The sequence below is a fragment of the Capronia epimyces genome, assembly GCF_000585565.1.
Source record: "Capronia epimyces CBS 606.96 chromosome Unknown aczIQ-supercont1.4, whole genome shotgun sequence".
In the NCBI taxonomy this organism is placed as follows: domain Eukaryota; kingdom Fungi; phylum Ascomycota; class Eurotiomycetes; order Chaetothyriales; family Herpotrichiellaceae; genus Capronia; species Capronia epimyces.
Window position 1 is genome coordinate 1333319 of NW_006912907.1, and position 14619 is coordinate 1347937.

The 14619-nt window shown below is 55.4% G+C and overlaps 5 protein-coding genes across 5 annotated transcripts; 3 read left to right on the forward strand and 2 right to left on the reverse strand.

Annotated features, from left to right (window-relative positions):
• Nucleotides 1-62: 62 nt before the first annotated feature.
• Nucleotides 63-1295, reverse strand: A1O3_05107 (uncharacterized protein; the record flags this gene model as incomplete). Its single annotated transcript, XM_007735234.1, has 3 exons — nucleotides 63-108; nucleotides 185-965; nucleotides 1103-1295. The coding sequence occupies 3 exons, from the start codon at nucleotides 1293-1295 to the stop codon at nucleotides 63-65; spliced, it is 1020 nt and encodes a 339-aa protein (XP_007733424.1).
• Nucleotides 1296-2184: 889 nt separating this feature from the next.
• On the forward strand, nucleotides 2185-2845 carry A1O3_05108 (uncharacterized protein; the record flags this gene model as incomplete). Its single annotated transcript, XM_007735235.1, has 1 exon — nucleotides 2185-2845. A coding segment is annotated over exon 1 (441 nt), but the record flags the coding sequence as incomplete, so codon positions are not given.
• A 3238-nt stretch (nucleotides 2846-6083) lies between these two features.
• A1O3_05109 (uncharacterized protein) lies at nucleotides 6084-6977 on the forward strand (the record flags this gene model as incomplete). The annotated part of the gene is made up of 2 exons (XM_007735236.1): nucleotides 6084-6280; nucleotides 6344-6977. 2 exons carry the CDS (start codon nucleotides 6084-6086, stop codon nucleotides 6975-6977), a joined length of 831 nt encoding a protein of 276 aa, XP_007733426.1.
• A 3801-nt stretch (nucleotides 6978-10778) lies between these two features.
• A1O3_05110 (uncharacterized protein) lies at nucleotides 10779-13239 on the reverse strand (the record flags this gene model as incomplete). Its single annotated transcript, XM_007735237.1, has 2 exons — nucleotides 10779-12983; nucleotides 13042-13239. 2 exons carry the CDS (start codon nucleotides 13237-13239, stop codon nucleotides 10779-10781), a joined length of 2403 nt encoding a protein of 800 aa, XP_007733427.1.
• Nucleotides 13240-13787: 548 nt separating this feature from the next.
• Nucleotides 13788-14558, forward strand: A1O3_05111 (uncharacterized protein; the record flags this gene model as incomplete). The annotated part of the gene is made up of 1 exon (XM_007735238.1): nucleotides 13788-14558. One exon carries the CDS (start codon nucleotides 13788-13790, stop codon nucleotides 14556-14558), a length of 771 nt encoding a protein of 256 aa, XP_007733428.1.
• Nucleotides 14559-14619: the final 61 nt, after the last annotated feature.

A 14619-nucleotide genomic window follows, 5' to 3' on the forward strand; every position in this document is an offset into this window, starting at 1 on the left:
TATGGGCGCCGTGCGGTCTGGACGATGGGCCGCATTTTGTTGGAGAGTCCACTGAACGACGCTCAATAGCTCGTAAACTTGACCCAAGACGGGGGTGGGTACTCGGTGCTGCCTAGCTACTCTCAAGGGGGCCCCAAGGATGACATCCAACTCGAACGGGCGGCCCTTCTCTAGATCGACCAACATGCTCGGGCGGAAGGGGCTGGTGGGAGACGTGTCTTGGAGCGTGGACTGCACGACGTGCTCGGGCACCGTGTCTCGGAAGCCGGCGGCCGTGGCGATGGCGGCGATCTCGCGCATGGCGGGCTCCAGCAGCGTGGTGCGGCCCGGACTGGACAGCAGCTCGCCGACTGAGATGCGGAGCAGCGTGCAGAGGGTGTTGAAGGAGGCATTCCATAGCAGCTTGCGCCAGCGGGCGGCGACAACGTCGTCGACCAAGAAGCATTCGGCGCCGGTTTTGAGGTGGGCGGCGGCCAGGCCGGCGTTGTACAGGTCGACAAAGCGGCGGGCGGCGTCGAGTTGGGTTTGACGGGGCAATAGCGGGGGGTGGCTGATGTTGGGGTCATTGCCGTTGACCGCGGCGTCGTTGTCTTCCTTGACGTGATGGAAGTATGGGCCCAGTTTCAGCAGGTCCGGGTCTTCATGGAAGACGGTGCACGGCGAAGTGAGGCGCGACCCGATCATGCTGACGCCCGACAGGATCGGGGTGTCGGGGAACGCGGCGGCCAGGGGCGATTCGATGTCCAGGCCGTTCTGAATCAGGACGAGGCCGGTCTTGCCCGGAGTTACGAGCGGTTTCAGGTCCGGGATCAGCGAGGCGATGAGGTCCGGGAGCGCCTTGGTCGTGATGACGATGAAGTCATAGCCTTGCCCCTGCAGGGCAGTCGTGGCGGCGGAGGATATGGATGGAATGACTTTTCGATGAGAGGCGAGGTCAGTTCCAGGTTCTCGGAAAGGAATACCGACTAAGGACATGGATGGATGGGGTGGATCGAGTTTGGCCCACGAGGACAGGGGCAGTCGGTGTGCAGCACAACACTGCGAGGGGGATGGAAAAAGACATTTCTCGAGGGTGAACGCATATTCGCTTCGCTTTGCTCACCATTGTGCGGCTTCCAGCCTCGAACCTTGCCATGGTCGACCGAGTCGATATCGAATCCTTGATCCCTGACAAGGTCATAGTTGGAGCGCAAGACAGCCGTGACTCGGGCGCGCCGCGAGTTTTCCAGGACGTATGCCGCTATGGTTCCCACGCCGCCGGCGCCGATGAGGCAGACATGTTCAAGATTGGTCATTCTTTTGGGTGGAAATAGGGCACGCAATATGAGGGTGTCAATGGACTAGAAAGAGAGGAGACGGTTCACAGGTCTAGACGTGAGGGAGGACGGTCTCGAGGCTCGAGTAGATCGCGGGCGAACAGCATGGTTGACGGCGAGCAACTCTCACTCCTAACCATGTGCGTTGTCACTGTCGACCGATAGGCACCTGAAACCAATTGCAGGCAAATAAACAGGACTGAACTGCTCACTCGGTCAGACTCTGGTGAACCCTCGACCCCGGCGCTGCCTCGCTTCCCTGTTGCCTTGCGGCGTTGCCCGTATCTTCAGCCGCTCGACGTTCTTTCATTTTGTCTCGACGCGTCATCCTAGTCGCCCGGCCTGGCTTGACGGTCTTGACCTGCCGCACGAAGGGCTAAGGGGCCAGGCTGACATGTGAGAGGAAGGGATCACGCAGGCCGTGGCAGGGTGGTGGTGGTTGGCGAGAGAAGTTGAGGAAAGTGGCCCCGAAAAGGCGGACTTAGGATGCCTAGAAAGCCCCGGGATGGCTAGACCAATGGAGCCTTAGAAGCCCGTTCAGATTGATATCGCCCTTGTCGGACAGCCCAACGCAGGGATCAACGTCCATCGTCCTCGCAGCGGCGTGGGAAGTTGGCGAGAGACCTCGGGAGATGCCAGGCATGGAATCATAATCCTTATTATCATCATCATTATTGCTCAGATGAGGCGCTGAAACGGTGGACTGCGGATAGTGGACTGTGGACCGTGGTTGGTAGAGGGCGGCCACCAAAACATGCAAAGATACAGCACAATGGTACGGTGCGAGAATGCATCTCAATCCCGCGGCTAATCCATCTTCCTGTCTCTCTAATTATCTCTCTATATCTCGCAGCGAACGGCGAACGGCGATCGTATTGTGCTTTGTACCGGTGCTTGGAGCGATTCGTTGCTCATTCGTTGCTCATTCGTTGCTCGACACCAAAGGGTGGTTGGAAGCCAAACGCTGGACATTGGCCCATATCCAGCTCACGTCCGAGGAGTGCCAGCATCAGAAATATTACCGTCGTAATGAATCTAGAGGAAGGTGAGTCTGCTCTCAGCCCCGGCAAGTCCTCCCACACCCTGACATGAACCGTCCATCACGCTCTCACGCCCAGAACCCTGGAGATTCCATCCCACACCAGTCACGCAGGGAGATCAGTGACTTGCTGGCCAAGACCGAGCCGCAGTTCAAGGACCGTCCCTTTGTAACGGAGAAGGTGTGCTGGTGCACTGATACACCCGATTGCAACTGGCTGCTGGACGTTCATCCGGATAATTCTCGCCTGGTGGTGGCCACGGGAGATTTGGGAGTCGCTTTCAAGATGCTACCCGTCATGGGCAAGTATATATCCAATTTGGTGGAAGGAGTATCGCTGGATCCTATGTTACAGGAGGCCTGGCGGTGGCGGCCAGACAACACAAACCACAGTCAACGATGGGGAGGAGATGAAAGGACCCGTGACCTTAAAGAGATGGAAGGTTGGAGAGCGGGAGAGCACTCTGGCGAACTGGGAAGCAGCAAAAGTCACCAAAGAGTCTGCAGGCAAATTTCATGCGCTCCATCTTTACTGTTGCCCTTGTTCTGGCCCAGTCATCTCTCTCCAGTGGCCATCCTGCAGCCCCGGTGTGGCCGACCTCTCGCCTGATCATCGCGGCGTCGACATCTTACCGGAACGTGGTGCCGACCCAGAGTTGGATGTCGCAGAGCAGAGGCAGTATAATCCCGTTCGAGAAACATCCGGGAGTCTGTATTGCGGATCCTGACGGTCTCCTTGAGAGAGCCAAAGGATTCAGCATGTTGTCCAACTGGAGGAGTTCAAATACACCAGTGTCAGGTCATCCGAAGTCATCTGCCAAGGCTGACTTGCCTCTCCTGATCCAGCCGTACCGGACGTTGGCAATACGGCAAAGCTGGTGACTGAAAATGTAGGCCAAGGGTCGTAGGGTGACCGGTTTGGGAGGTGCTCCGAGGGGATCTACAGTAGTAGAACTGCTCGGAGTTTTGTTACGGACAACGTGAGGAGTCCGGCTTCAGGTTGCCGTAAGCGAAGCATCCTTCCAGCTTGCACAATTTGAAGACGAGGACAGTGGAGGGAGGGTCTGAGATGAACGCTAGCGGTAGTATTAGGCACTGGACTGACTCTGTACTGTACGTTTTCCATCTGGTGAGTTAACAAAAGGGGCCGTGCTCACGCACTGGGCGTTCTTCAGCCCATGCGCCAGCATATACAGAGGGACTTCACTCTTTCAGGCGACGGTTGACGTACATAGTAGATCTTCAATAGCCGCAACTGCCAACAAGGAGGAGCCATGTTCATGGGTACACCCACAGTTTCTCCCATTTCTCCAAATATGAACAGTGCAATGGCAAACTGCCCGCCATTGGTTCTCAGAGTGCCAGGCTAGGTGAACCCCTCATCCGCATGCACAGCAGTACGCAGGGAGGCGCGATACCAAATGAGCTGGCTTAGTCTCCGAGTCTGCTGTTCCGCCGACTTGTCCTGGGGTTTCGGTAGCTCTTAGGAGACTCGTACAGGACGTCTGCCATCTAGGGCTTTGACGAGGTAGCGATACAAGTATCCGTATCCGTACTTAGGTAACCATGTTGCCCAAAGTGATGGAGCTGTGGAGGTTGCTGGCCCTCGGGCATGGACGCCATGTTGATGATTTGCGCCAGCGAAGAGATGGGCGCTGCACTGAATGGCTGGACTTCTGAAGCCAAGAGGGTCAGCTCGAGGGCACAGACAGGGGGTAGATACCTTGTAGCTTGCAAGCTAACGAAAACACCGGAGAACGGTCAAAATGGTCTCTGTCTCAAACCCTGGTTCTTCAAGCAAAGGGTGCGGGGTCTGGGAGGAGCCGGTGCAATGCTAAAAAGACAGCGTGAGCCGCGCTTCCGGGACGGACTTCGCTTGCTCCTCGATCCATCGGCCTGGGTGCAGAGCGATGTGAAGGTGGCGTCTGGTAGTTGGAGCAAGGACGAGGAGCAGAGGACAAATTGGGATTGAAGCCGTGTGAGCCGTGGCCCGCCAGAAAAGCAGCTGCCAACACAACGGCGAAAGGGTGGCAATGTGGAATGCAGGACGGAAGAACAAGAACAACAAAAACGGCCAGGGCCAGGGCCATGACAATGGTAATGGTAATTAATGGTGATGGTGATGGCAGGTGGCAGTGGGATGCGCGGCGTGGCGCACGAAACACGCGGTCCAACGCAGAAGCCGCCGGTAACAGAAGACAACCTGGAAACGACCGCGTGGGTGCCATCCTCCCACTATAGTCTAGGCATGGAGCACCTAAATCCGGTTTGTCCACGACTCCATGCTAGACACCTGGCACGCAGTCCCCAGGAGCCGGATCCTGAACGGGGCAGCACGGTCGAACCGACTTGTAGCTGAATTCCCGGCATGGGGCCAGCCCCAAAGCTCCCTAGGGCCCTTAGTCTTGGGAAGCTTAGGCCTAGTCAAAGTGCCTAGGATGCCCTAAGAGAGCTCCCTGACTCGCGGCTACCTCGTACCTAGCACTTACCGCACAGTGGACGAATTTAGCGATGCAAGCCTCAGCCCGCCTACCTGGGCAGGGTATCCGTACGGAGCTACCAGCTAATAAGTGCAGCATCTTCCCAGTACTCAGAGTCAGGACTGCTGAAGCTGCAGGCCTGTGCCATCCCATCCGGCTGGCTGGCTGGCTGTTGGGGTGCCCACGTCACTTGCAGCTGCCGGGCGGCCCTTAGGCTTGGGCCACTGATCCCATCTCGCTGGTAGACAGAGGCACCAGAGGCACCATAGGCACAACTAGTACTGTACGGTCCCTGTCTGTGGTGGCATTTCTGCTCTGAGCTCTCTGCAGTCTGCACATCTTCTCCCCCCTCACCCGTGGATACGTATCCGTACACTGGCCGTACATATATTAGTATAGTAGTAGGCGGTCGGTCTCTTGGCCAGCTTCTGTTGGCTGCAGTGGCTGCTTCGTCCGACTCTCTATCACCATCACTGTACTGTATCATAAGTACTGTGGCTTCTACCTACCTAGGTGCCTAGGTACATACCACGCTGACTTGCGAGCAGAGAGCAGAACGTTGCCAACATCTTCGTTGTCAGACAGTCTGCCGTGTCCAACTCTTCTCTCTCTTATCTCCACCCCATCACGCAACCATCCTCCTCTCCTCAACCACCTCAAAACGATCTTCGCAGCACTTCGCCGATCCTCTCCTTCACTCTTCTCCTGCTACTCATCACCACTTGATCTGTGGTCGACGACGGGAGGAGCTTACCGGCACCGGCGTCACCCTGCGTCGACGATCGCCCAAATTCTCCTCGTCGCCCCGTGCTCCCAGCATCTGGCCGCGGCCGTTGCAGGGGACAGGCCAAACCGACGATAGCCATTGGCGCACCTGGAACGCTCTCGTGCAGACACTCTTGAACGTTGGGCGGTCTGGCCTCATTTCATAAGAAAACCTTCGCCTTCCATAACAGAGCTCTCCTGCCTTCGCCCTCAGTCGCAGCCCGCCTTCACAAAAAAAAAGCCAATGGTGCCCACGCCGGCAGCAGGGATCTTGCAATCCGACAAGTAACCACGCCCCCGGAATTCCACCGCCAATCTGACACCTGACATTCTTCACCACTCCCAATTCTTTGGGTCAGCCGAGAACCAATCGCCGCGCCAGAGAGCCATCTGGGCTTTTCTTCGCGCCCAACCTTGCAGCCACGTTGATTGCACTCTCCCTTCTATGACACTTCCGTTCAGGCCCTCTATTTCCACCCGCCAATGGGGTGCGAGGAAACCCAACCATCAAAGAAGGAAAAGAAGGGTTTGAGGCAGGTCTGGAAAAGGGTCAAAGCCGTGTTCAAAAATAAATCCAAAACTCCCACCGAAGCTACAATTACTACACATACAATACCATCAACCGTACCAGCTGAACGCTCGGCGCCCCCGCAGCCTGAGTCTACGCCGGCATCAAAGTCGTAAGTGCACCGGGATCTACTGTCATGTCTAACTGAAGTTTGGTCAACTAATACTTAAGACAGCGTGCCCGCCACGGTGCGGCCACCGATTATTGAAGTGGATGACACGACCATGGGCACATCTCCTGTGACCCTCGAACCTGCGACACCTCACGCACTTCCGAGCCAGCTGAGCACTGTATCGCCGGACCCGCAAGACGAAGCACCGATGCAATTCGGCAAAGCGCAGGCAATCTTTGCCAAATACAATCTCGAGCTCAGTCAGGCGGATTGGGGCATAAGGCCCAGACAGCCGCACGAAAGAGTATCCAAGAACATTAGAATGAGAGTCAAATATACCTGTCATAACTGTGCAACCACCTTTGGACACGACAGAGTTTGCGTAGGGTGTCAGCATCGTCGCTGCGCCCAATGTATCCGATATCCGCCCAAGAAAAACCGACCGAGGGAACATCCGAGGGAACGACCGACACAACCCGGTCCTCCCCAGAATCTAGCCGCACCACCTCATGCCGGTGCTCAAGGGGCATGCCACGAGTGTAGGACGGGATTGGAACCGGGTGTCCAAGAATGTCCCAACTGTCATCACCAAATATGTGACAGATGCCTCCAAGAAGCCGCCATCCCTCTGGACCAACCTCCTGCGAATCCGGTCGAAGCGACGGCGGCCGAAGAACGGACCACTGCTCCGGGCTAGCAGCAATATCTCCCACGCGGCAGCATCGATTATGCATTTCGCGCTCACTGATTCTGCCGACGATTCATCAAGTGTTTCTTGTTTGGATTTGACTCTGAGCATTTCCACGATGCGATGACGACAATTCCCCCCTACTCTCACGACTTGACTATGGATCTGAGCGTTCTCGTTCTAATTCCGCATGGTTGGCGTTACGGTGTTTTATTTCTGAGGTCGTATTCGGTTCAAATACTGATACGGCTCCATTCGAGCGAGCAAAAGCGAACAGAGTTTAGGGAATTGATACGACCCCTGGTCTTGCCACTTGGTCTTGACCTTTTCAAAGATTAGAAGCCGGCTTGGAAAGCGGTTTAGGGGGGAAAGAGATGGATATTGGAGCAAGGGGTGGAGCTCCATGGGAAAAAGGCGTTTGTAGAGACCAGACGGTGCTGAGGGGATTTGCAGCATGAAAGGGAGAGCAATAGGAACAGATTGGATGGTTGTTTGGCTGCATATGTTCCACAAATGACGCCTCGCGTTCGTGCCCACTCGTGGCATTCCAGCGCCGAGCTTGCAAGGTGAGGAGGCTACGATACCAATGAAACAAACTGCGCTACTCCAACGGCTATCCGCTACTCATCCCTTGTCCTGCGTGTCTCTTTCGCTTTTGGCTATGACAGCTTACAGAGTACTTCTGGAACTTTGTCGTCGATGCCTTGAATGACTGACCATATCTGTGCCACCTCTCCGTTCCTGTCTCGGTTGGGGATTGGTCTGCTCACTGACCTAACCACGGCAGCTGGGTGCGGATCTCCATGGCATATGCCGACGGTGAAACTTTCCCGCTGAGATGTACACATGAATTCTGGAGACTTCTGCTGGGCCGTTTCCGCTCGGACAGGCAGACAGATGGCAACGGTACGGCATGAGCTTGGCAGGGCCATTTGTATCCGGCTTGCCGTCCCAATGGTCCTGGCTTCGTGGCATATGGGGGGGGGGGGATCGCAAGAATAGTTCAGTGCTTGAAGAAGCACGCCACAAGGCCACGGAGAGACATATCTTGTCAGCAACAAAGACCATCTGTGATCTCAAGAACAAGGAGTAGAAGACGGTGATCTTTGCGGAAAGTAACAGGAGAGCCGGGTCACAGTCGCGGAGAAGCCGGAGCCGATGGCTTCAGGTACTCGTAGGCTTAGGGGCACAGACACGGGACCTACCGTCCAGTTCTTGCTCGATGCTCGCCGGGCATCAGATGACAATGGACATAGGTATGGAGTGCACAGTCCGGATACTCCATACTTGGTTGTGAGGAGGAGGGTGAGGGTGAGGGTGTAGCGGCCTTTCCTTTCAGGTTCAGGGTGTGTCACCTGTCACCTGAGACCAGATCATAGACGAAACCTCCACCTCCACCTCCATCTCCATGGATCCGCCCCTTCCCTTCCCTTCGGTAGATGGGAGAGTGTGATCGTATTAGGGGGAGAAACACCCACGAAGCGTGGAGGAAGAAAGTCGAAGGAGGGAAAGAATCAAAGGGGGAGCACGGAGGAGGGAAAGGGGTGACATAGTACATACAACAAGCCAGGAAGTAGGAAGTGGCCTGTTTGTTTGTTGTCGGAGAAAGGCTTCGGCTTCCTGAAGATTCCTAGAAGGCGCCTAAGCCTCAGGGCCGTCACCGTGTCCGTGTCCGTCTGGTCAGCTGGGGGTTGATGACGGTGGTGGTGGTGGTGGTATGATAGTATTGGAAAGACTGTAAAGACTCGAATACTGCGTAGGGAGTGTCGGCGTCGACTTTGTACATAGGTATACAGAGTACTCTAGAGGTATGTCTAGTCCGTACAGATACTGCGCCCTGAGGCATTGGGTACGAGTACGGAGTACGGAGGACTCGGTACTATATCCGTATAGTCTGTACTCCGTACTCCATCCTACCTACCTTCTTGTAACTGTATAACTGTATAACTGTGCCACTGTACGGTGTACTCGTACGGCCCACGCGGCACAATTCCCCAAGAACACGGCACTGGGACTCCATGCTCTGGAGTCTGTATCCGTCCTCCGTATCGTAGCCGTACTGCTACTGCGAAGAAACTCGAACTCGTGTGTCTGTGTTGCGTGTTTCCCTCGTTTCAGTTCCAGAGATGCGCTCCCTCCACCCTGGAGCCTCCACCCTCCACCCTCCACCCGTCCCGCTCTATGTTGTGATTGCTGCACTATTACTCGGAATAGCCTCGGTCTCTGTATATTTCCGGCCAGTACTCGTACGGCACCAGACCCGGACCCAGACCCAGACCTAGACCCAGATCCAGAGAGATACTCTGTAAGCGAGATGACGGTGTGTGGGGAAGAGCAGCCAGCATGGTTGGGTGTGGTGTGGTCTGGTTTTGGAAAAAAGGTCGGGTTGTCAAGGGCAGGATGGATGGCACCTGATGGGAATAAGAACCACAAAACAACCGACTGTTGCTCCGTCCGTCAGGGTCAGGGTCAGGTCGGCGTGTACAGAGTACTCCGTACGGATACAGAGTAGGGATACTGAGGACACTGGACAGTGCAAATCTAACAGGTTGTTATGTACGTAGCTCCTACGTAGTGTAGTGCCTCGAGTAAGCACCGCGGGATGGGCCACGGCCCGTCTGGAAGCCGTAGCCGGGTAATTATGCCATTTCGTACTGTACTGTAGTGTAACGCAGCTGCGATTGCCACACCACCACCACACCTACCTAGGTAGGTACGGAGTGAGTCTAGTACCTACAGTACCTAGGTAATTAGGTATGATCTACTCGCGTGAGAGGAGAGGTCTGAAATTGCCACGATGTCGGCTTAGGGGCCCCATCCCCAGAACCTCCGTCTGCCATCTGGTATGTACGAGTATGGACAGTACTACAGCTACAGTTATTAGTGTCCGTCTAGGATCTAGTAATATCCAGTATCCGGATACCAGATAGAGGCCTAAAACCCTCAGGCTTAGGCCTGAGCCACGGACCGGACCGGGCGTGGGTGAAACCCGGAAACCGGGTGCCACTGCCTAAGCCGGCGATCAGGATTTCAGGATTGAGGATTTCAGAATCAAGGAAGGGATCAACAGATGAAACGGAGGCGGAGGCGGATACGGATATAGCACATACGTAGTAGATAATTAGTTACTAGTAGTAGTATTATACTATACAGAGCCGTCGACACCTTGGAAGTCGATCTTTTTCCTATTCTACGCTCTTCCTCCGCGACAGACCCGGAGCAAAGATGACCAGGGAGCAGGGATGGACGTCCTAGACAGTCCTGGGAGGAGTGGCATGGCCTTAGGCTAAGGAATGATGATTGTCCAGCCCCCCCTGCCAGTACCAGTATTGGGTTGGGCTTGGAGTCAGTCCTCCCGTCTGTTTCTACTGTACCGAGTACTCCGTACTACTCCCCGTAATTACGTGCCTTGCCTGAACTCATGACACCTTACAGAGACAGACCACATAGGTAGGTACAGAGTATTCCGTATTCCGTACACCGGTGATGATGCGTTTCCTATACCAACCAGTTCCTAATTAGGATCTACGACAATCTCCTACAGTACGGAGTACTTGCAAGTAACAGTGAGATGGAATGTCCCGTCCTCCACGTTGTGGCTGTGGCTGTGACGAACTACATGTATCCAACGTACTGGGACTGTAGCCTTGAAGTGGGCTGGGACAGGATGGTTCACGAGACCTCCTCCAGCTTCAACTTCAGTTTCAGCGTCTGACCCGATCCTAAAGACACTGTCAGTGTCTAGTATACTACAACAGAAGCGAAGCATATACGGATAGTATACGTGACTCCACGGATATTGTGCTACGCTCAACTCATCAGTCCCTTTCTCATTGCCTTCTCCTCTTCCTCTTCCTCTTCCTCTTCCTCTTCCTCTTCTTCGCTCTCTTCTTCACTATCTTCTTCCTCGCTCTCTTCTTCTTCACTCTCGCCTTCTTCCGTCTCTCCCTCATCGCTTCCCTCCTCTTCCTCTTCACTCTCGGCCAGCCAGTCGTCCAAAGTCCTCTGCTTTCCATGCGCCCTCGTCGACCCTGCCGCTACCACCTTCTCTAGACCCTGCTCCTTGACAGCCGCGTCCAGTCTTCGGCTGGCCGCCACCGTCGCCGTTTTTCTCGCGTTGAGTGGCACATATTCTTCTTTCTCTCCGCCCTCCGCCGCGTCTCTCAGCTTCGGGTCCGGCTCGTGACCATCTTCCACCCAAGCCGGCAATTCCTGGTATCCCGGTAGCCCAAGAATGCCAACCACATCTTTCCCAAGGACCAGGGTAGTGCTGCCGAGTACCAGGCCTTTTCGGCTCTCCGATGGCGACGGCGAGTGAGGTACTGGTTTGGGCGCGAGGAGCAGAAGAGCTGCAAGTTGTGTTGATTGCGGGTCGGCGAGGAGCGCCTTGAAGAGCCGGGCCCGATCACGGAGATCGTACGATACATCATATCGAGCGAGGAGTTGGATGTAATTCCACAGCTTGGAAATTCGGTGGTCGAGGATGGCCGAAGTCTGAGCACTTTGCGCCTCACCACCTTGCAACTCTCCAGCGTTGTCCTTCTCATCTGAAGCATGTGCGCCTTCTCGCTGCAAGAACAGCAGATACACCTTGGCGGCCAGTAGGACAATCTGTTGCTTAGCAGTCTCGCTCTCGTCCGCAAACCCTTTGGCCAGGATCCGCAGAACATCCGGAGCTATGTTGTTGTCGGGGTCGAGGCTCGCAAATTCTCCCACTAACCAGATGATTGTGGCTCGGGCTTCTGGACTGGTGGTCCGGTCCAGGTTTCTTGCCAGTCGCACCACAGTCTTCCGGTGAGATGCGGGTTCTTGCTGAATGAGATGGCGCACGACGGTAAGCACTTCGGAGACCAGGATATTGTCGAAGCTGGATATCTGATTTAGGAGAACTCGGAAACACCGGTGAGCATTCTGCGGATCCGACTGTGCACACCGCCCTATCGCCCGTACCGATTCCCGGATGAGTTCAATGTCGGAGCTGTGAGCAAAGTGTTCAAGCTCGCTCAGAATGATGGATTTGAGATGCAATGCCGCATGCGGAAATATCACGGTCAGCAGTTCAACCTTCAACCTCCATACCTGAGGCCGATCGTGCGCTCGGAGAAAGAAATGAGAGGCGTAGGGTACGAACAGATCTGGAGCCGACAATGAGATCAATACGATGTTGCACAATGCCACTTCCTCCACTTCCGGAGGTCCGCGCAGGAGACCGATGAGGGGGCCAACACCTTCTTCGAGGTATTCGGGCGTGCCCAGGTACAGAAAGCAGCTGGTGACAGACGTGACGACCGCTGAACTTCGGCTGCGAAGTAGAGGTCTGCAGGCGTTCAAGAAGAGCTCCAAGTCGGGATCCAAGACCTGGATGACTTCGTTTGTCTCGACTGTCTCGTCGCGCTCGTCCTCGTAGAAACCCTTTTTGTTGACCTTGGTGACCCTACGCGTCCGTCGAGGAAAGCAGCGTCGGCTGTAGAAGAGAAGAAGCCTCAAGGTAGCCAACTGGCTCCACTCGTCCATATCAACAAGTTTCTTGACGAGGCTTCTATAATGCTTGTGGATAAGATCGATACGGTCAGGGCAGATTTCCAAGAAGGCCTGAACAGCAGGGCCGACTACAAAATATTGTCGGTCACCAAGTAGTATGGAGAGATAGTCGAGTAGTTGAGGTAGCGTGTTTGGGTCGAGGCTATAACACTTCGGAATGGCGAGGGCGGCTGCCTTGCGGACATGAGGACTCATATCACCAACTCCTCGCTTGATGGCAAGGGATACGATCTGACTAATGACCGGAACCCGCATCCCTGACATGGTGCGCAAGGCGAGCGCGCGCACCTGTGGGTTTTGGTCGGTGAGAGATTTCTGGATGGCGTTGACGGAAAGAAGAGCCAGGTCAGGGTCGGCTTCGGCGTAGTGGAGGAGATAGAGGTAGACGAGCTTCTTGACCTCGAGGTTCGGATTGGCCACATTCTTGACGACGGATGAGAAATAGGGCAGACATGGCTTGTTCTGATACATCATCTAGGTTCAATCAGCCCGGGCTCAGGGGTCATTTGAAACTTGGCATGTGTATCCGTACAGAGATCACTCTCCTCAGTCCTTCCAGGAGCTCACGATCACTCCGGCTGTCCAGGAGAGCCTTGAGCTTGGTAAAGGAGATGGTGCGACCGGACGATCCTCCTTTGAGGCCTCTGGAGATGCCCAGAACCTGTGCGGCTTCCACGGTCAAGTCTCGGGCTTGATTGGGGTCAGCGTGCTGGAGCCAGGAAGAATCCATCTCGACTCACCTGGGTCCATCAAGGACGAGATCCGGGAGACTGATTCCATCTCGGTGCTCGATCGCCAGTCTCGTGCGACCCCCGCAACGTTGTGCTCCCGCAAGATACTGGTGTGGGATGTGTGACGTGGAGCACCATCCCAGGGCTTGAAGATGTCTCGGTACTGACGGAGTCAGACAGATACCTGCGTTTGATGACAACCCGTGGTAACAGCCACGATCGAGCGGCTTTAGATTCTCCTGATGTCGAGCGAGTATCGTGGAGCCTGAGGTCGCTGACACCGTGACTGGCAGGCCCGCCTTGCCAAGATCCAGCCTTGCACATGACCAGCACGTGATACCAATACTAGTGCGCGGGTCACATGTCAGGCTGCGGCCGTCACGACAGCGACCGCGGCCACGATCCCACTCCACCATCATCCACCATCATCAATGTAGTATCATTATTCCTCCTAGAAGGCGGCATATCCTCTGCTCGAGCGCTACTAGACAATGAATGATTGCCGAGAGCTCGGTGTCTAAGCCCAGCCACATATCCGATCCTCTTCATGAACTTCATCACCACTAAGTATGACTACGCGCTTGACCTGCTCGAAGATATTGTCAAGGCAGACCACCCTCTTCCGACAGATTTGGTCATATGCTCGACTCGGGAGGACTTTCATGACCAACTCCTGACCCAGCTAGCCCGACACCATGATGAGCTGAGGCCCTCGGCCACCAGTCCTGCTCAGGACGAGAGCAACGGCGAGGCTGACGACGTGTCCCCCACAGGACGCAGCCATCCGCTTCTGGCACCGACACTGCAAGTGTTGAGCGCCAGCCGGTTCTGCAGCCTGCGCTTCTGTCCAACCACCACTGTACTCCGAGGGTATCTCGCCAGCTACTACCTCCAAACAGTCTCGAAATCATCAGCGCCGACTTCCTCCTTTGAGGGCCGAGTAGTGATTCTGAACCTGCTGGCACTACACCACGGAACCTCCGAATTTACTTTGCAAGGGCTATCACAAACCCTTGCCACTGCGGTCTCTGCGGCGCACGGGGCGAAACGGCAACTTGAACTTGTCGAGTGCCGGGATATTCACGACCCTTCAAACCCCAGCCGTGGGCCAGCCTTGTGGCAAGCCGACGTCCAGCTGCTCAGCGGAGCAGTCAAGATAGGAGAGGGAGGTGCCAGCTGGGGCCGACGGTCTATTTCCGTCATGATGATCGCATCTCGATGGTTCCAGATCCGACACCCGGGTCGAGAAGACAAGGAGGACCGGTCAGGGTCACTGTTCGACAAAGGGGCGGCGACGGAAGATGAAATGCTTGTTTGAAGTGCAAAAGTCACCAGGGTTACCTGTCCAATGTACATCTAGAAATGCAGCGCCTGTATCG